The 22,026-nt window shown below is 43.1% G+C and overlaps 1 protein-coding gene across 4 annotated transcripts in view; it reads right to left on the bottom strand.

Moving 5' to 3' along the window:
* zfhx4 (zinc finger homeobox 4) overlaps positions 1 to 22,026 on the bottom strand; it is a 92,428-nt gene that overhangs the window by 12,888 nt on the left and 57,514 nt on the right. For all 4 annotated transcript variants that reach the window (XM_005722473.1, XM_005722472.1, XM_005722471.2 and 1 more), the window contains exon 7: positions 4,477 to 4,575. In XM_005722473.1, the coding sequence (XP_005722530.1) occupies positions 4,477 to 4,575 (99 nt within the window). The remainder of the gene's footprint in view (positions 1 to 4,476; positions 4,576 to 22,026) is intronic.

The following is a 22,026-nucleotide window of genomic DNA, read 5'->3' as shown; positions in this document are numbered from 1 at the left end:
GGGCACACATCACCATTGATTACTGTCATGTTGAATGTAAATGCTCGTCTGTGTGTGTGCAACATGAAGATCTGTCCTTCTGTTTTGAATGTCTTTGACCCGCTGCTTTAATCAACACTTATGCTTATGCTCAAACTCATATGAAGAAAAAACAGTTGGTTAACCCTGAATGAGAGAGGAGTTCTTTCTATGGTCACTTAGGAGCTTTCAATAGCAAGCTCTGCCAGTGAATAATAAACCTATTTTGAGGCATAGAATTGCATTCAAAATTGTAGAGTGTCTTCCAAGAATATAATTACCAGTAGGACAAATAAATACAATGGCAACCGCAATCCAAAAAGTATCCATAAAACCACGAGAGGAAAATCTAAATATCCCTAAAACCTTGTTCTTAACAAGCCACATATTCTTGCAATGAATAGTGCTTGGATAACTTAAGTAAATCAAGAGAAATAACAGGAGAGCACATGACTGAGAACAAGGGAGAATCAGAAGACTCTTCTCTCATTTTCTTTTGTCTCTGAGTCTGCACCCCATACTTAATGACTGTCCTTTTTCCTTTTCCTCCCCCTTGTACTTTCCCCTCCCTTCTCCGGCTCTCCTCCATCCCCTCTTCCACATGTGGGTTCCAGCAGCTGCAGCCTATTGAAATGGAGGGGTAGAATAAACCTGAAATTGCCCCTTCAACCCCCTAACCCCCTTCCACCAATGACAAATGTCTGCATGGAGCAGGACCTGAGTTGATTAGATAAATCAAAAGGTGATTTATGACACTCAACCCCTTTTGCATTGCAGGGGGAGAGAGCGGTACACACACCACCCATCTTTATTTGCAACTGTCAGGGATGTTTAGGTAGCCACATACGCACACATACACTTCTATAGACGCAAGCGGACGCTCCAGTGGAGAGAGGCACGGAGCAATGGGGTAAAAGGCAGAACAACGGGGAGAGGAGAGAACGAGAAAAAATGACAGAGAGGGACAGAGAAGCCCACGGCCTCGGGGTATTTTTGTCCCATATAGTTCCTCGAAAGGCAGGGGAACCAACAATGCCACTGTAGCTCTTGCTTTTTCTGGGGATCCATATGGAATCCGCCCTTTTGCTTAAAAAAAGATAAGAGTTTTTGTACAAAGCAAACTGACCAAGTGAGTTTTTCACACAAACTGTCCAAGTATGTCACTGAATCATCATCGTGTCTTCAGGACTGACTATACGTAAAGTCGGCTGCATCATCGGGATAAAGTCGACAGTGAAATAAACCTGTTGTAACCATTTCCCCTGTTTTTTCCTCGTCCTCTATCTTCTTTTAACATGCTGCGTCAATTCCATTGATGATTCCACTCCTGTCATTTCATTTAATCGAAATACAAAAAAGCCCAGCAAACACAGAGCGGAGAGCGGGGCGGTGGTGTGGGAGTGTGGGCTGGGTGGCTTGGATTTAGTATTCAATTTAGCTGTCTTGAGCCCTGGCAGACTGGCTAAGGTTACGGAGCAGTAAATCTAGGAAGGAGAGCTGGCCAAAGCGGGCCAGGGAGGGCTGGCCAGCATGATTTACTGGCCTACTGCTCTGAGGTTACACATTAGGCTGACCCCCGGTCACCTGATAACATTACAGCAACACACTCTGAACCCCAAACTCCCACTGAAGCACTCAGCAGGGCCCAGATCTTGCCGGAGGGAAGTACACAGAGAAGGAGGCTGGAAAAAGATTGAAATGGTGAGAGGCAGAGACATAGTCAGATGGAGAGAGAGTCAAAGAAAGAAAGGCTATTAAACAGCAGCTGTCTTGTAGTTTGTGTGTTTTTAATGACTAGCCTTCCCTTCTCTTCCATCTTCAGCTTGTGTTCTAATGAGAGATAAATATGAGCGTGGCCTTGTCACATTTGACAAATTGTCGGAGACATTCAACAAGCTGTCATTACACAGAAAACACACATAGTGCATGCACAAAGGAAATGCTGCAGGCTTGTAATTAAACATGCTAATATCTTTAATATATTTTAATCTCATATAAGAGAGAGAGACAGAAAAGGAGCACAGCTATCCTCTCAAGTTGGGGGAAATTTGCAAGATGCATGCACATTAAAAAAACAGACACACACACACAAATATTCAGAATATAAACAAGCTAATATAGAATTATTTAACATGAGATCTTGTTTGCACGTGAATGCGTTTCGTTTCGCCTGTATCTTCACGATTCAAAATTGCACACGCAATAATACATAACATCTGACTGGAGGAACAATGAGTAATTTCTGTGCTAATTTGAAGCAGGTAGAGATCTGTAATTTCCTTAGGCTGCCTGACAGGCTCATTTCTATGCCGGGGCCTTTGTTTAGTTGATTATTTATAAGAAGTGGGCCCCTGAGCCATGGTGGCGACATGTGCCATCTACACAAACAGCATAAAGCTATCTGGAAGTAATCCACACTGAGGACATTTGCATGGAAAATGTAACGTGGATTATAATTAATCTGAAGTGACACGGGATTAAAACAAGACAATGTAAATGAAGAAAGGGAAACAGCTCTTTTCGCTGGTTCCTTGCCCCTCCCCCACCCTTTCACCTCTCTCTCTCTCTCTCGCTCCTTCCCTCTTCTCCCCTCTCTATCTATCTATCGGCCCCTCTTTGTTTAAAGACTCTTGGTCTTGGAGATGAAGTGCGCAAATACACTGCTCACTTGGTCACACTGTAATCCCTTCCCTGGAGATACCATATGGACACACACACACACACACACACACACACACACACACACACACACACACACACACACACATAGATCTCAAGATTTAGGCCTGATGAAGGAAATGTTAAATCTGCCTACTTATAAAAAAAATCAAAACAAACAGACAAAACAAAAACAAGGCCCCAGAATAAAAGCCTGATAACACACCAGGATCTCCCGCCCCCCCCACAACACCACCACCCCCACTTTACATTTTCTGGCAATTGACTTTCTCAAGTCTCCTTTAAAGCAAATGCATAATAAAACACCAAAAAAAGCGCCACTAGCAATATTATATCTGCCTTCCTAGACAAACTAAAACCTTACCCCCAAGGCGACTCCTAGAACAAATTATTCATAAAAATTAAAAAAAAAAAAGGAATACATTTCTGCTTTATTAAATAAGCTTCACTACACTCAAGAACGCTCGCATACGTAGGCACGCTTAAGAACACCGTGGGTTTCTTTCTTTTTCCCTTTTTTTTTTTGCATGTGTGCTCTGGTGTTAAATGGCGCTGGTGGTAATATGCAGCAGTAAATGCATGGATGGTGGTTCCCCCCGCTAGTCCGTCAGACAGGCCTGTCACAGAGATAGAGCTGAAAGATAGATGACTAGCTAAACTAATAGGCCCCAGCCTCACTCAGCTCTCCTTCTGGCTCATTGAGCCTCACATTATGGAGCTAGGTATGGCATGCTAGGAAGAGAAGGTGGGGAGGGAGCTTCAGATGGATAGAGGGTGTAGTTGGAAGTGCATGTGTGTGTGTGTGAGTCGGGGGGCAAGAGTGAAAGAGTAGAAGAGACATTAGTAGGGGCAGAAAGAATGAGAACCCCATGCAAAGACAGAGCGGGGAAAAAAGAGAGAGAGAGAAGCCCCATGTAATATTCATTCCCAGCCATGGATTTCCATCTCATACATAAGAAAACCATATGAATTCATATTTGGGTAAATCAAATCTAACAAAGCCGGGGCCATCCTGACCACAGCTTCACAGCAGAGGCATTATGTGCTCCATACCTCGCCCAAAATAACAGCGACGCCAAGTCGCCTTTTACAGATTGTTGCCCCTCCCTGCTTCACTATACTTACAAACGAATAAACTGTTTCTCCTTTCCCCCTCTTTCTATCTCGTGCTTTTTTTTTTTCTACCCAAGGTAATGCCTGCGATAGGTTCACAGATTGGACAACAATTAAGGGATGGATTGAGCCAGGAAAAAAAAAATGGGAGAGAAAGAAAAATGAAGGGAGAGTGCAGGGAAAAAACTAATTTAAGGGTTGCAGGGATGCAGTGCAATATTAGAAAAACATATACACAGGCCCCCCATCTAATCCTGCGCTTATGAAAAATTAATATGTCATCGGAGAGGGCACAAGAACGAGAAAAGATTAATGCAAGGCGCTTATAAATTACAAGCACGCAAACTGATTTGATTAAAAAATAATCTGGGGCCTGGACATTGCCTGGTAATATCCACAACACTCAACTTATCCTTCTCTCTTTCTGTCCTTTTTTCCTTCCTCTTCTTGTTTCCCCCACTCCCCCGTCTCTCCTTTTTTCTCTTTCTGTCAGATGGAAACGATTAAAGCGGGTCACATGGAGGCTAGTCAGCAGCATTCACATGCTAGAACCACACACGTTAGAACCTTATCTGAGGGAGAGCGACACATGAACAATAACTTAAGACGAGAGGCTTGTGGTTCGTATGTGTTTTGTGCGCACAGTTTGCACGCGCGCAGACTTACGGTCAGTTTTCCTGCTGTCAGCCGAGTCTCGGTCGCTGAGGTTGAGCCCGGGCCTGGAGGAGGAGCGAGGAGGTCTCTCACTGTCCTCAGAAGTTTCTTCTGAAAATGCACACACACACACACAAACAACAACTTCATTATCTGCAGAGCTCTCTAAAACACATTCGATGGCTGTAAGGGCAGCACTGGAAAAAGAAAATTTCATGGTGTTTGACTCTGAAAGCTGCAGATGTTCTAACATATATTGCAGTGTGATATTAGAGAAATATTCCAGCTTTTATATGTTTGCTTTATTCCCATAAACACCTTTTTCTAGAGTAAACGTATCCCACTGAACAGCACATCTCACCAGCAAATAATGTTATTGACTTAAACACATGCTTTGTTGAAAACAGCCGCGCTCTGCCACTTCTAGTGGGTGAAACATAATACATCCATGGCCTGAAAGCTGAAAGCTTGTGTGACAACAAAATATGGCCTCCGGGGAAACGGCTTCAGTCATTTGGGGTGCCTCTCTTCAACATGCACTTCTCAAAAAAATAAAGAATATTATTTACTGACATTGCATAATAATGACTTTTTGTCCATATATTTCATTTTAAATAAGCATTTTTACTTTTCTTCTATTCATTTAAAGTGTTATTTCAGGTTAGACAAATATTACAGCATGGTGGAAACACAAATTATGCTGTTGTAATGTAAAAACATAATTATGTGGAAACGCTATCATTCTGCTTTATTGCGACAACTGGAAAAAATACACAGCTCTACCAAATTGAGGCACACATTAACACTGACAGCCTACAACACACATCCTGCTGTAAAATCCGGGGGGAAAAAATAGGAAAAATGAAAAGCAAAATAACATGAGATTGTGTAGGTCATGCTCACCACTACCCCGTACAGAAATAGTGTGTCTGCGTATTTTTGCACGCCTTGCTAAAAAGTATGTGTGTGTGTATTTGCGTGTGCACGCCAAAACACAAACCAACACACACGTGCAGCTCTGCACTATTAGCAGATTAGCCTACCCATCTCTGAGAGTTCAGCCCCTTGTTTGATAATTCTGTGTATCTGCAGTGTTCTGCCAGTGGATTAAAGTGTGTGCATGTGTGCGAGTGTGTACGCATGTGTGTGTGTGTGTATGTGTATATATGTGTCGCCAGCACAAGCTAACACTAATCCTAGCCGAGCCCCAGCGCTCCCTTTCATCCAGCCATCATTTGTCTCCGGCTGGGCTGATGTCACTTTGTAATGAATTTTGAGCAGTCTGAGAGAGGCCAGATAACCAGGCATGCGCATGCACACATGGCACGAACACACACACACACACATATAAACACACACGAGCACACATATATATAAATATACACACAATATAGTGCCCTCCTCCATCTCAGGACTAGCACACACCAATGCAAAATCAAACAGAAACACTTGCAAACAGGCATCAAATCACACACACGCAGAGTATCACGTTCACGCAGACACACACAGAGGAAAAACCGTTACAAATTTCATGTCTTTTAAATGGGGGAAAGGGGGGTCTCGCTCTCAACACAAACCCCTCACTCTGCCGGAGAATGAAACCGGTGTGTGTCTGTGTGCATGGGTGAGTGTGTATAAAAGAGCTGAGCTCATCAATCCTGTACTGCCTTAATAACCATATTTTATAACACACACACACAGCACACGCAGGCACACTCACACACATATTCACAGAAATCAGGCAAAGGGTGCATTGAGGTCAGCTTGCATTTGCATACAATCACTTTGGCCATTGTACGATGAGCAAAAGAGGTCTGCAACCCCACCACCACCACACACACACACCCCTTTGGAAACATGATATGATTAACCCTTTCAAATACCATGTGGTGTGAGTACACACACACATGCAAAAAAGCACATACAGACACACAGACTAAGCGCTGGCGCCATTGCTTTAAGCGGCAACACATTAAGTGGACATTATATACAGCATGAAATTTTCATGGCAGATGCTGGCATGTGATTGAGGAGGAAAATTGCAGTTGTGTTTGTGTGCGTGTGCCTGTATTCATGAACACTGTTATATTTTTGCATTTGCACACGTGGCTGCTGTACACGCTGTGTACACACAGTCTGTGTGTTTGTGTGTGTGTATGAAAGACTGGGACTGCACTCTGCTCCTGATGTTTTATTAATACATCGGTGACAACGGAGATGAAATATCTCCTGTCAGCCAAGAGAGGCCGGGCTGCAGAAATTGCAATTTTCACTGCTGGTGCTGCAGCGTCCATCTTTGTATTTTAATTCACCTCACCTTCATACGGAGGGGGGAGAGGACGCACACTGTGTATCCGTGTGTGCGCGTGTGTGCTGGTGTAAATGCTGCACGTGTGTGGTGGGTACCAAAGTCCTTCATCACTGGTTTATCTTTTCTCTATGCTTGACTTTTGTTCAAAGCCAAGGAAAAGCAAACGGTACAAATCGAACAGCATGTTTCACATAAGCATGCGGTGGGAGGGGTGGAGGGGTAAGGGTCAAAACAGAAACACTGAGAAAAAAAACACGCGTTAGTAGATCTTATATGCTGCAAGGTCAAGTTAGTGTGTCAAAATAATAAAAAACGTTTATAAAGTAGAAGGAAAAAAGTGATTTGTTACATATCATTTATTCAATTAATTTAAAAAGATGGTCATAAAAGTTTAATATCAATTATTTTTATTTGATATTATCCCTATAATGCACTACGGGACCATATCATTTATCCCATAAATAAATTTGCCATCTGTGATGATAAATAAAAATGTGCGAATTACAGCTAGTTCGTTACCATTACATGACAACTCTGAATAATTTTTTGTGTTTTTTTTTTTACTTCTGAATATGATCTTCACAATGACTTATTGCACATTTTTGTATTCGCCCATTAAGCTGGTCAAACTGCAAATTAATCAAGTCATTCTTCTAACAGATGACAGCAAGCAGAGGAGGAAATAAGTCAAGTGAAAGTGGTCTGAACTGCAGTGTGTGATCTTAACAATATCAAACCAGGGTCTTAACAAACCTCTAGGGGGCAGTCTACCTGTAGCCAGACAAAACACAGGAGAAACGTGAGACAATGAACAGAAAGACTGAAGGAGAGGAAGGAAGAGGGTGAAGAGTGGGTGAAGAAAGAGAAAAAAGAGAACAGGAGGGGGTGATCATCTGGGCCTCATCAGTGCTTTTTTCTCCTTTCCCCTTCTAGTCAGTTATATCTGTGGTGTGTGTGCGCGCGCATGCATGTGTGTGTTCGTGCGTGTGTGCATATGGGGAATGTGTTTCCACACTGAGGACATTCCCAGACGAGCTCTCTCAATACATCAGCACAGCGTCTGCCCTCTGACTGACCCTGACATTCACACACCGCACGGGTGTGTACGTGAGCGCGTGAATGACTGTGCATGTTACATCGTGTTAGCGTGGATGTGTACCATTGATCACGCGAGTGAGACAGTGACTGCATATGTTTGCATGTGAAATGTCATGTGCAAGTATGTGTGTGTAAAGTGTGTGTGTTAAAGAGAGACAGAGCATTCTGCAGCGGGGGGACTCTTAACCATCAACTTAATCGCTACCAGAGGACACACAGAGCAAAAACTTTCGCAGTCACCTTCCACTGCCTCTGTGCATGCACACGCGCGCGTGCACACACACACAAAGTGGGCCAGACTGTGGAGGGTGTGTGATTTTGGCAGCCTGGTGGGATTCTCTTTGATGTGGGTCAGTCGGAACATTAAAGCCGGCCGGTGAGCTCGAGCTAACCACAAACCCTGGCTTCGATTACGCTGCAACCAACACAAGCCTATATTTAACTGTTAAAAAGGAAGAATAATTAAGTGTCTTATGATCAGAGATTCAACCTATCAATTTGATTTGAGATTTTATCAGTTAGTAGCCAGTGTAACCAGTTAGATTCCTACCCATAAATGTCTGTTTTGTTTATCCAATAAATAGTATCTGAAATTTGGCATCCGTAGTAGAAATAAAAAAAACCAAACAAAACATGCTCATATTTTTTCAAAGCAGAGCAAAAAGCAAACAGATAGAAAAGCAAGTTTTAAACAGACGGACGCAGGAGGATAGAGTGGAGGAGAAAGAGATGTCTGAAAAGAAAAAATAGAGGACTAGACATATGGGAGATGGAGGCAATGAAGAATATATTGAAAGTGTGAGTGCAGTGTGTTTGTGTGCATGTGTATGTGTGTGTGTATGTGTGTGCCCTCTAGCTGTATAATGACCTGCTCTGAGACCACTCACTCCCCCTCCTGTCTCCCCCTAAGGGCCCATAACCGCCATGCCGGGTCATTATGTGCCCGGTGGAGGACTCGGTTGTACAGCACACAACAGTCGAGCAATGCCACGCCAGGAAACTGGACACGGAGACTCCAAAATGGCTGAATTCATTAGCTGGGTTGAGCTGCCTCTAATTTGCTTCCTTAGGGCTAGGACGGTGCTCATTAAAGGGGTAAAGGAGTAAAAAAAAAGAAGTCTTGTTTTGCATTTTGTTTATCTTAAATCATGGATAACATAAAATTGGAGCATCAACTGAAAGTGTAATTGCTGCCAAAGAAAATATGCGATATATAAGAACTGCTAAAATAACAAGACAAAGAATCTGTTATTGTGTAGCTTGGACTGCGTATAGCAGAGCATTTTCAGAGTGTTAAGTCTGTCTAATAATGCAGGCTTGATACTGGGTCCATTTTATCTGTGCTAATAATGAAGCCTTAATGTTTTTGTGCAACACATTTGACTCCCGTGTCTCCTCAACTTAGGCATGATGTTGATGCTGATTTCTTCTTACAACTCTGGTCACGTCCCCTGTGAGACCATGTGTGCGTATGTGAGCAACAGGGGGCCCTGTGATGTCACATTCCTGCGCCGCGCGCGTGGCTCTAGTTTGGCCTCTAGGTTTTAGGGGGAAAGCTTTGAAACATTACACCATCCCACACAGTCACAGCCACGCGCACACACACACACACACACACACACGTATACACACCGAAGCACACACACACACATAGTCAAGGGCCAGTGGTAATACTGCCAGAGTAATAACCTTACAGACTTACTGATCCCCCCCCTCCCATTCTCTCACCCTCAAATCTTTATTTACCCTACTCTCCCTCTTTATCCCCCCTTTCTCCCTCGTTCTCCCTGTACCTTTCCCCCCGAATTTCAGCGCGTTTAACAAGCATTTAGATCTTAACCAGATGTTGTTAATGTAGCATGTCTAAAATACTAAACATCAACCCAGCAGAGAGGGTCTACAGCTCCTGCACAGGGCCTGGGAATAACTCACTCACACACACACACACACACACCCGCACACGCTTTCCCTCTCTCCCCCTCACACACACACCTAACCATGAATATCTCTGCGTATAACACACATTTACTCCTACGCAGCTTTCAATGCATTTCATGCACATAAGTCCACAGCCCACATGCTAACATGTAAACACACCAGCGCAAGCAAACACACATGTTTCCATCCACACTCTCAAATCCACCCACACTGAGCCATTTATTGTTAAAAACACGCAAACTTATTACACCAGCAAGAAAAAAAAGATTTTTATATATATATATTGTTTCAGGTCGACTCTGAAAGCCAGACAATAGGATTGTCACATTTAATTCGCTCCTGGTGTGAATGTCAATAAGTTGAACTGACAGAATAAGCTGAAAAAAATGACTTTTTGTGTAAAAAATGCTTGTATCAGCAGCTCCAAATTTGCTTTGTTGTTGTCAATTACGACTTCCTGAGACTCTTCATTGTATTTTCTTTCGCTCAAATTGCTCGCTCTGCTGTCTTGCAGGCGACTAACAAAACACCTATTACCCTTTTGGAAAAAAAAAGAGGGGGGAGAAAAAAAAATCATATGAATAAACATAGCCAAGATTAAAGGCTTGCATGTCTTGCTTGCTGCGCAGACAGAAACTGTTGTTTCGTGTTAAGAAGGGTTTCATTTTCAGTGCTGTGGGCACTGGGTGGATGGGTTTGTGTGTGTCTGTGTGTGTGTGTGTGTGTGTGGAGGGTGGTGTTAATGATTCTTTAATGGCAAATACAAAAAGGGTTTTCACAGGACAAAAATATGACTTCAAAAGTTTCAGTGGTGGATAAAAAAAAGTTGCCCCAACACCTGGCCTTATACAATAGGCTAACACACCTACTGTACACCTCCACACGTGCACACACACACACCTGCATCTTACACAACAGCCATATTGCATTTCGGCTTTTTGAATCACCTTAGGCTGAGTAGGTGAACTGAGGAGGCGGCACGGCATGCTTACTGAGGGATTTAAGAATAATTTGAAAAGAAGATTCCTCTCCTCTGTTTCATCTCCTCCCGTCTCTTTCTCTATTCTCTGTTTCTTCCCGGTCTTTTATGATTCCTCGGGCCAATATTTATCTAGCCCCTGATTATAAACATCTGGCCGATAGGGCAGTCTGCGCAGGGGCAGCTGAGATGCGCACACATGCACGCACTTGGAGAGTCTCACACACATAGTGGAAATATCACACACACCTGCCAACATGAACCTGTCAGGTCCAGACCGGAGGACGGTGGGAGGGAGAAAAAGAGAGAGCGAGAGAGAGAACTAGGAGCTGAGGGTTAATGGCCTTCCCATCTCTGTGATAAGAATTCATTCTGTTCTATTACCAGCACTTATCTACAGAGCCTGCTGTCTTTCTCCTCTCCCTCAAACACACACACACACACGCACCAAACAAGGGTCCGAGATCGATAGATGAACCTAATGAAGAAAGCAGCTGTTTCTCGGCATACCTGCTCAACTCTATCAGCCCAACAAGATCTCCCTGTCTCATTCATCTGTCTAGCTATCCATCCATTTATCTATCTATCTGTCCATCTATTTTTCTATCTTTTCACACAGCTATCCGTCCATATACCTATCCCATCTGTTCCTGTGCGCCACCATTTACCCGTTATCTCTCCATCCATCACTACACTGGTAAACAAAGATACGAGCAGGATAGATATAGTTTTCAACTGACCAGACCGGTCCTTGTCATGTATTCAAGGTTCATTTATTTTCCGAGAACTAATACGAGGCCTGAAAACAGGGAATCTAATAAAATGGCTGCCATGGTTTAAGAGAATGGCTGCGTGTGTGTGTGTGTCTATGCTTAAAATAGGCCTGTGACGGGCAGTGGCCAAATGGATAATGCTTAAACAGATCTTTATCCTATTGGGCTACTGTCCCGTTTTTAGCTGCATAAAACCATCTGCTTTCAGAGCCACCAAAAAACAAGACTGTAATCCTGGATGAAAAACAAAGGGAAGATTTGAGTAGACAGAAAGGACAGATAAACGAAATGTTTAAAAATGTGTATTTTACACATATAAAGATGACAAAAAAAACCCTAACCGTGTTTCCAGTCACTTTATTAATTTCAAATGGTTTTCGGTAACTGTATTTGTTACCGATGCGGACTTCAGTCGAGCACCATGTAGCTTCCATTAGCGCTTAACCGTTTTTATATGTGACACGTCTTTTGTCATAGAGGCATGCGCAGAACAAAAAATGTGTTCATCATCAGGGCCTCTAATGTGTTAAGGTCAGAGAGGATGGCAGAACTCATAAGAAGCAACAGAAGAAGGGAAAAAAATATCTTCAAGCCAAAATATTCATTAGGTTGCTCAGATTCATCTCCAAAATGACTACATGGAACCTGTAACACATAGTTACACATGTTCACACGCAACACACACACGCATAGACCTGGGCCTGGAGATGGTATTGTACTGCCCTGGAGATGGTATTCGCAGACAGTTACAAATAAGGAGTGTTGGCTTTCCTCTGACTTTCTCAAAAACATGCAAAAAATGTCCATTTCATTACTGGCTAAACAATGTCATATGGGCCCCCACTGGCCCTAATAGAAGCAGACAAAGACAGAGCAGCACACATATGCTTCGAATAAATCAGATTACTGAAGGAGAGTGGGGAGAAAAAGAGCGAGAGAAAGAGGGAAAGAAAGAGAGACACCGCCAGACACTTAGAGGATTGATAATATTCCCTTTTCTTACTACTTCCACCCCTCCCTTCCTCCTCCTCCCTCCCCTCCTTCACTTTCTAAACTCCCCCAACCACCACCCCCCCTCCCCCCAAGCAGGATCTGTTTTAGATTTGAGCCAGTACTAGAGCCATATCTCTACCTTATCTCTGCTAGCCGTCAGAAAACAGAAAGCACCATGTTTCCATGCATTAGACTCCCGGCCCCTGACACGCCACTTGAAAATCTCACAGCCCTTCAAAATGGCTGAGCAGGAAAATAAAACAGCAAAGATATCATTTAATCAAATGAAATGCAGGTTACTGGGGTGCATTGATATCATTTCTGGAGTGTGCTCTGATACAGTGTCATATCAAAGAAAATGTCAGCCGTGAAAATTATGGAAATGCGTTTTTGGCATCGTGACAACAAATGTCACCCAAAATCTCCCAAAATGAGATCACTGTTTGAGTGCTATAAAGTATCATTAGCTCTTCTTTTCTTTTTTTTTCCCTTTCTTTTTTTGGGGGGGGGGGGAAATCCATCACAATTTAAGGGTCTGTGACATTTTCACCCCCTGACCACCTCTGGGTATCAAACCCCATCAAGACATCCTGTTGTGTTTTTGGCTCCAATTACGCCAAAACACTTCTCGAATGACTGTAAAGGGAAATATTGATTCCCCTTAAAATTGTAACAAAAACGGAAGGGAAAAAAAATCACAGGCAGGGTGTGGAATATATTAACAATATGAAGAAAAAGGAAAAATCAATATTCAAATGACTTCTTTTATTGATTTATAATTAAGTCTTAATTGCGGCAAAGGCTTGGACTTTCAAATTGCCTTGTGACAATAGCTGAGAAAGAAGATGGGGGAACATTATTGATACACGTTAACAGTAGTGGTCGCCCAGACATTGATTCTTCCATTTTGTGGTGCCTTTGGCATGCACGTGCAATCTAAATAGCCGTGCACACACATACACACGTGCATATATAGACACATATATACACCTCTTTGGATAAATGCAACCCCACACCTAAGTGAACTTACACAGCATAATTAACCTTCATCCGGGAAAAGTCAGGACTGTCTTATCTGCAAACTTGACTGTGTATATGTGTGTGTGTGTGTCGGGGGAGTGTGCGCTTCAGCGTGAGCGCGTATCTGTCGTAATTACACCATTAGGTGTGGAACTGATTGACTTCAGATGGGGTTGTTAGAGGTATTATTCTGGACAAAATAAGTGAGTGAAAAGAATGTGTGTGTGAGAAGTGTGCGCTTATTTAAGCTTATGTACAGATTTTTAAATTAAGTATTTACCTGATCCAAACGCGCGCGTGTGTGTGTGTGTGTGATCGCTTCATGTGCCTGAAGCCCATGTGGCCATGCAAAAGTGTGTTTATGCTCATATCTGTGTGTGTGCGCGCGTGTGTCCCCGCGGGCCTAATCAGGTATCAGATACCTTTTGTTTTGGGAGCTCATTGATGGATGAAATCTTTATCTGTGCTATTGATCAGGAGGGTGCAGGTCCTAAACTGTCTGTCTAGCTGCCTGCCTGCTCCAGCTCTAACAAGATTGCCAGGGCCGAGTATATCAGTTAACATTTAATCAATGGCAGCTTAAGACACTGGGGCTAAGGGAAAGAAGCCCACTGCTTCAGCCCCTGCCCCAAACCATTACTCTGGATTGAAGCTGAAAATACATGTGCATGTGTGTACGCGTGTATGTGTGTGTGTGGGTGCTCCAAATGATTACAAGGGATTGGGTATGGTTGATCACAGGTCTTCGGGGGACAGAGGTGTGTGTGTATACGCGTGTGTTTGTGCTGTGTGTTTACAGGCATGCGAGCGCTGGCTTGTCAATACATGTTAATATGTCAAAAACGCCGGAGGGCGCTGCTTGTGCCGCTCAGAAGAAAATAAGAAACTGAATGAAGTGGCTGATGTATAAGAAAAATTTCCATTGAAATCAAGTGAAGGCTTTCAAATTGAACACTCCTGTGCAAAAACACACACACACACACGCACTACAGCAGAATGATATGACATATCAGGCAATGCATGATTTTTTTTTTCTGCCTGGCTTGCAAAAAGCCCCCTGATGGTAAAATGCAAAAGAGGGGAGTCAGCAAAAAACAGAAATATGATCAGTTAGACTTTTTTTTTCTTTGCTTTTTACATTTTTTTTTTACCATCAGCTCATCTTGCAGTAAATGAAACCCCATCAGATCTAAGAAGCAGATCCTTCGCCGCCTATCTTCAGCTTTTTCTTTCGTTTTCGCGTGCATGATATCGCCATCCATCAGATCTCATTTTGTGAGAATTAAACATGCACTTACAGTGTTTGCCTATGCACCGTATCCGGGTGTAAAGTTCAGAATAAGTACAACGATGCGTGTGTGTGTGTGTGTGTGTGTGTATGGGGGGGTTTGCTTTGACGGGGGAAGCCCCCTCTCTCGTCCCTGTCTTTCGTCCAAAGCCTAGGAGATTCCCACCACCAAAAATCAATGTGTGTGAGAGCATATGTGCGCCTGTGTGTGTGTCAAGGTTTTGTAAGACAAATCTCTCCAGCATGCGCCGCTTTAGTGTTATTGAACCAGGCTTCGATCACTCGGCCACTGTGAATAATGCAAGGCAGGCTACTGCTCACTTACAGCACAGGATGCTCGCGCTGGTGTGTGTTGAGTGTGCGCGCGCGTGTGACAGGACGGTCCTTTTTCCTTCTTGCAAATGCAACAGGGCAGTTCTTCGACGTTCCTCCGCTTGGCCCTCTTAATCTCGTGTCAGATACAGGAACTCCCACATTGATACTGGTCTTTTTGAGTGTGTGTGTGTGCACGCGAGTGCGTACGCTGGAGGCTTCTTCAGTAGACGGGAAGAGCTTAACTCGAGCAGACAGCTCAGGCCTGCACTTTGACACACCCTGACTCATTACATACAGCCCGCACACAGTGGAATATTGTCATTAAAAAAGACAATTAGATATGAAGTCAAGGGAGCATCACTTGCACACATGGAAGCGCAGCGCAGGAAATATAGGTGAACACACTCGCCTTCATATCCCCAGGTATACGAAGCAGAGATATTAATAATCATGATGTTGCAGAGTAATTAAAATGATTCCAAATGATGAGTGTGTGTCTGTGTGTTTTGAATGTGTGCTTGTCTGTTAATTAAGCTGAATGATTTGATATGACGTAAACCGCACTGCTTTAATGGTGTCCTATACTTGATGTGGCTTGAGGGGACAACAGTTGATGGGGCTATAGGGAGAGACAGCATGAAACACACACGCACAACAGATACAGCTGCTCATTGGCCCTGCCTAAGAGGAGCATCCCTTTTTCGACATAATTATCTGTGTCATCACTTATGAGGCAATTAAACAAGCATCAGTTCCTATTTCCTCTCCCTCTGTCTCTCCTCTCTTCTTATTCTGGATCTCCTCGCCCTGCCGCCATCTGTGCTCCTATCCCTGGTCCTCCAGTCTATATAGTTAATCCTCTCCTCCTCTCCTCTCCTCTCCTCTCGCACATCGTCCTCCCCTCCTGTGTGACTCCAGACAAGGTTTCAATTTCAGCATGCTGATTGTCTCATTGCCGACTCTATGCATGTCTAACACTTACTGGCTCTCTAGGGATGGGCAATACACACCATAGAATGCCTATTACACTCCCACGCATTTCTGGGGAACGTGTGTCCATGTTTGTGTGTGTGTCTGTGCAAGGGGTGATGAGGGTGTAAAATGCCTATTACGCTGAGAGTCTGGTCTCTCTTACACTGGAGAGAATTCTCTGGCGCCTAAAGAGCAGAAAATTGCAACGCTCCTCTTCCTCACTCCCCATTAACCTGCTTTTGAAACAAAGGTCTGGCCAAGGTGTGTGTGTGTGTGTATATGTGTGTATCCCTGCCCATTAGACTTATGCACCAAGGTGAAACACCTTTTGCATCTAACCAAGCAGAAACAAAAGCATTTTTTTATGTATATAGCTTTTTAGATTTTCAGTTTTATTCAACTGCCTTGTACAGGCTACTTCTTATATACTATAATTTTACACAGCGAGAAAAACTTCTCTTCAGCCTCCTCTTGTCTCTCTTCAATCACTTGCATTTTGTGAAATGTATATTTTTTTTGCCCTTAAATGAACTTGTCACTCACTCCTTCCCTCCTTCTTTCGATCCTTTATAAAAGAAAAGGATGGCAAGAGGAGATGGCATCTCTTGAAGAGCCTTGAGATGACTAAAGCAGCGGGCATATTTGTCTAATTTGCACAAAGACATCCACATCAAAGCACAAATCAAGAACCATGCTCATTCAATGGATTTTTATCAGTCTATCCATTTCTTGTTCTTTTTTTTTCCCCAGCACCCTCTTTTCTCTGTCACATTCCTCTTTCTCTCTCTATTTTCAGAATGTTATTAGGACATGATAAAAGCAAAAGGGATGTCATGACACAGGACCCCCTGTTAGCATTAGGAGGTGGGAGAGGAAACGAACGGGAGAGAGAAAGAAGGGGGGGGGGGGGGGGTTTCAAACCATTACCACCGAGGGGAGCAGTGTGTGTGTGTGTGTGTGTGGAGGGGAAGGGGGGGGGGGGGGGGGGTGAGAGAAAAAAAAGATGAAAGAGATTTGTCTGGAAATGATTGCTCACAAGGCATTGATTCTCTGCTTTAATCTCACACAGTGTGCTCAAATTTCCTATTAGGGAGATGAAGAAAAGAAGCAAGAGGGAGATGGGTCTTATTCACATAGGTAGGGAGGTGAAACTTGGCATGTCTCTCGGAGCTTCTTTGGGCAGACAGAACATACGTTTCCCTTTTTCTGAAAAAAATCAAAGTAATGTCCAGATTAGCCCCATTGTTATTTTATTTATTTGTTTCTTTTCTTTTAAATGTAACGCCTTGCTTTTGGACCATTAGTATGCTGTAGGTAAGCAGCTGAGACAAAAAAATACTGTTACTGCTACTGTAATGCTGCACAGTCGAATAGAAACACACACGACAAGCCACTGACAGCCGCTGTAAGTGCAAAGCTTCCTCCGGTTAGAGCAGATTAGCCTTAGCCAATTGGTAATCAATACCTGCTATCAATTCTATACCTCCCATTGATGGATGAGGGAAGAGAAACTGAGAGGAGAGTGTAGACGGACACAAGAAAAGAAAACTTTTTGCAGAAATGCTGCCCAGTAACTATATTTCTTAATGTTCCTATTTTTTTTGCATGTGGCTGTGAGCGTGTGTGCGTACAGGCTGCCTTCAGTGTCCATTTGTGAATTGTATCATCGCTGTCTGAGATTAGTGGCTGCTTGGACCAGTGAGCGTATTGCCTGGTTACCGTGGCTCCGGCTCCACACATCCCTCCTCCCATCACTGGATTGTTTGTCTTAATGCTGTGTGACATGGGCCATTGTTTTGTCCATCTGTGGTTAAGAGTCAATGGACAGGGGGTGTATGAAGGGATTGGGGAGGGAAAAGAATAGACGTGAGGGAGAAGAAAATAAAGAAGAACAGGGGTGAAGAGGGTGGGTGCGGGTGGGGGGGTGGAAAAGGAAAAGAAAAACAAGATGGGGAGAACAGCTAAGTGGTGAAAAAAAATATGGGAAGACAAAGGTCAAAAGAACCTGAGAGTAAGGGGAAAACTTGCAGTAAACCTGTGATTTCAATATGGTCCTTGGACTTTGCATTCACCACTTCCCTTTCCAGGAGTCTTCCAGAGGCTTTCAGGTCCATATGGAGTGGGGGGCCTTAAGCTCTTTGTGATATCATTGACGTGAAAGACGTTCTGGCCCTGTGACGCCAGTCCCCTCTTCAAAGGGTTAAGTCATATTTAGTATGCGTCCTCAGAGCCCCACGGCTTTGTATTGTAAATAAGACTAATGTGGCATTGGTCAGGTATGCTAATTCAGATAATCAGCGCAATTTCTGCAAATTATAACTGTCAGTGTGTTGGGCACAGAACCTTGGCGGAAAACATGAGGGAACAATTTAGACGGGGTAATACCCCTACACCAAAGAGCTGCTCAACTCAAAGAAAAACAATCGGCTGAGCCCATACCGCCCCGACACACCATTGCAAAAATAGTTTATGGTGAACGAGGCACTTTTTTTTCTGAGGCACAAGTCGGGCTCCTGCCCATTTTTTTTCTGTGTGCACACACACAGAGACCACAAAGTAATTATAATTTGCTTGGATGGAATTATTCAAAAAATGACCACATCTTTTACTCCCTCAGCCATAGAGAATATGGTTTTGGGAAATTTGGGGTAAATTGCTACTTGCCGAAAATATAATAATATACATATATGAATGTGTCTTATTTTGATTTGACAAATGATTTAAAATGCAGAGTATTGTCTCCAACTAATTGCACGGCAATAAAAAGCTACATGCTTTACAAAAATCCTCTTGGGCAAAATCACATCGCTCTCATCAGAATAGTCCCCCCTGTATTTGTATTCGTGTTGGACACATAAAATAACATTCCAGGTTTTTATTATGCGAGGAATGAATCCCATCTGACTGAAATCTGTGGACTTTACCTTTTACAGTATGTAAGTAACTTCCTGTGTCACGGTAAATGAAGAAGAAAAGGTCAAAAATAAATGATTGCATTTAATCATCTGGATGTGAGCAAATCGATATGCATTATAACTGGTCGGCTTAAACTATCCAGAGCAGTTCTAAATGTACATATCTAATAGATGAATGCTTAAAGCTGTTCCTAATAAAGGGCTGAAGTGTCCTTTCATGAGCTAGTTATCTGGTTTCACCCTCTCCATTCTACAACTTAAAAGAGAAAATGGCCACCGCTATGCTAACTCTAGTGGTTTTGCTAGATCTGGGTGTGTGTTGCATCCTTTCTCTCAGTCCTCTGGCCATCCATGAATGTTTATGTAATGGCCACAAATTACTGAGACAAACCCTGAAAATAGACTTCTGTCTGAGGAGAGACCTTTCCGAAAAAAGACAACCACTGGAATGGCGAAACCATCCCCACCACCCGAAGGAAAAAAAAAAAAAACGAGGCATAAGATGAATAAGTGAAACTGAGGGAGGAGGTAAAACCTAATACCTCAAAAGTTTCTTCAATGTCATCACATCGAAATGCTCTTTGGGATGCTCTTTCCCACATTGAAAATGGGATGATTTCTTTTTTTTTCTCTGTGTTTTTTGGTTCCTCGACTTAGCTCAGACACAATTCGACGGCGTGCATTTTACAACAAGGAATGTCTGTGCGTTCGGAAACAGGCAGGATGGCACACTTTCCCACTGGCCGTGCTTCCACCACCTCCTCCTGCTGGAAACACGCACACAAACACGCATCTATATCCACACTCAGCCACATATATATGTGGATAATAAGAGTCCATTAGGCTCAGGTTTTAGCCTACAGCTGCTATGTAAATGGTTAGCACTGCTACACTAATTTAACTAGGACCAAAAATGTCCTAGAGCCTTATCACTCAGAGAAAACAAAGGGCTCTGGACACACTCGCACGTGCACCCACACGCACATGATAAAAGTGTTGCTGGTCTAAGTCAGAAGAGATCTTTTGTTTAAAACAGGGATTCAGACAAAGAGGGTCTTCTCCCTCCCTCTTTAATGCATGTCGGGTGACGGTGGTTGGGGTCGGGAGAGAGGAGGGGGTTTACGGAGTGATGGAGATGTGCGGGTGGTGGGGTTGGTGTTGGAGGGATGGATGACAGGCTGGATTCTCAGACATAATTACCTCCATAAGATCCCATCTCCCTTTCCTTTTTGAGAGGGACAGAGGGAACAAGGAAAGGAGAAAAAAAAAAAAGACAGAAAGTGAAGTATGCAGAAAAGGCCTCATGTTTCTGCTTGGTCTGGCTTATGAGGAGCTTTACACATGATGGAGCACAGGGCTAATGGGCGAGGAAACACATAGAAAAACACACCCATGCTTGCACGCACGCACACACACACGCCTCCTGAAAATGCTCTTTGTAGTTAAACAAATGCTCAAATGGTCGAGAGATTCAGAGCTGGCAAAAAAGGGAAAAAAAATCGCTGTAACAACTAAGCTTCAGAGGTTGTTAATTTCTCAAAAAGTCCAGCTAAACAAATTGTTCAAATTATCAAACCGATGATGGAATACCCATGACTCGCAATCTGTCATATTTTTCTTTTTTAGCTGTTTTACTAAACAACTCCATTCAGGACGTAACTTCATTACAGAGCGCAGAGAAGTACAAAAAATATCTAATTTTTCTAATAACTTTTGGACGACCCTCAAAGCAAAATGGCCTCTAAGTCCTCCATGTTGAGAGGCAATTCATTTATGCCCGCTCTTCTGATGCAAACTGGCATTTTTTATAAACTCAATTTTCTTGATCATTTCTAATTGCACACAGAGAGGGACGGTTTATCTCAGAAATGTGGACACAGTGGGCTTTTTGTCTCTGAAGGACGTAGTTGAGAGGTTGCGGTGAAAAGTTCCTGCTGTTTAGGCCGGGAGTGCTAACTGCTGCACATGCAAGGGTGCAAGCGGGCAAGCGAGCACAGAGTTCACTCGCTTCACAACGGTATTTACCAAAGGTAAAGGCGTGAGTTGGCTGGGCCCAGGTTACGAGAATTAAACACTCAAGAGGACAACAGAGACCGACAAGTTCTCAGAAAAACGCAAAGACACACAAATGCACACATACATCGGCAAACCTATGCATTTACAAGCTCACAAGTACTGCATGTACACTCCTGTCTTTGTTCAAAACACCTATATTCTTGCGGTGTGTCTCTCCAGTACCGTATCCTTAATTAGGCCATAAAATCAGCATCAAAATTGTTTAATGAAAGCCATTCACATGTACATAAAGTCCCAAGCATTAGAACTCTTATTCCCAAATGAGCCTATAATTATGTGGCTTGGTGCCAACTCCCAGGCTTTAAGAGAAAGATACCGGTCAGCACTTAAATTAATCTTTTTCATACCAGTCTCTAATGAACAGAAAGTGCTCGAGTCAGGAGTTGTAGCCCAGAAAACTAACAGCACACGAATACACAAACAGAGGGTCCTTAAACTGAACGTTGGATGAAAATGTTACCTACTATAAAGCATTTTCCATTGCTGAAAAAAAAAAACATTCGCATCATATATCACTGCGGGAGCAATCGCCTCTCTCGTAAGGCGGGCTAGCGTGTGATGCTAACAGGAACTATTTTGTAATCGGTTAAAAAAAAAAATTCCTAAAAATAAACAACAAATACAACAACACGGATTTTATTAGCAAACTACAGAACAAGAACACAAGCCCAATTTATTCCACTGACTCTCAGTGTTTGATCTCTCCTTGACATGGTTGTAACTTCGCTCACTGCGTACACCTGCCAAATACTTATGGGCTACAAGGAAGTAGCCTTTGAAACATTTACCACGTACCATGTGAAAGAATACCGTTGTTCAGAAGAAAGTTATATAGAGTGGGCAAAAGAAGGGCATCCAGAAAAGTGGCTTAGCATTTTGGACGG

The sequence above is a fragment of the Pundamilia nyererei genome, unplaced genomic scaffold, assembly GCF_000239375.1.
Source record: "Pundamilia nyererei isolate P.nyererei 1_Seehausen unplaced genomic scaffold, PunNye1.0 scaffold00007, whole genome shotgun sequence".
NCBI lineage: Eukaryota > Metazoa > Chordata > Actinopteri > Cichliformes > Cichlidae > Pundamilia > Pundamilia nyererei.
This window is presented reverse-complemented; position numbering and strand designations above follow the sequence as displayed.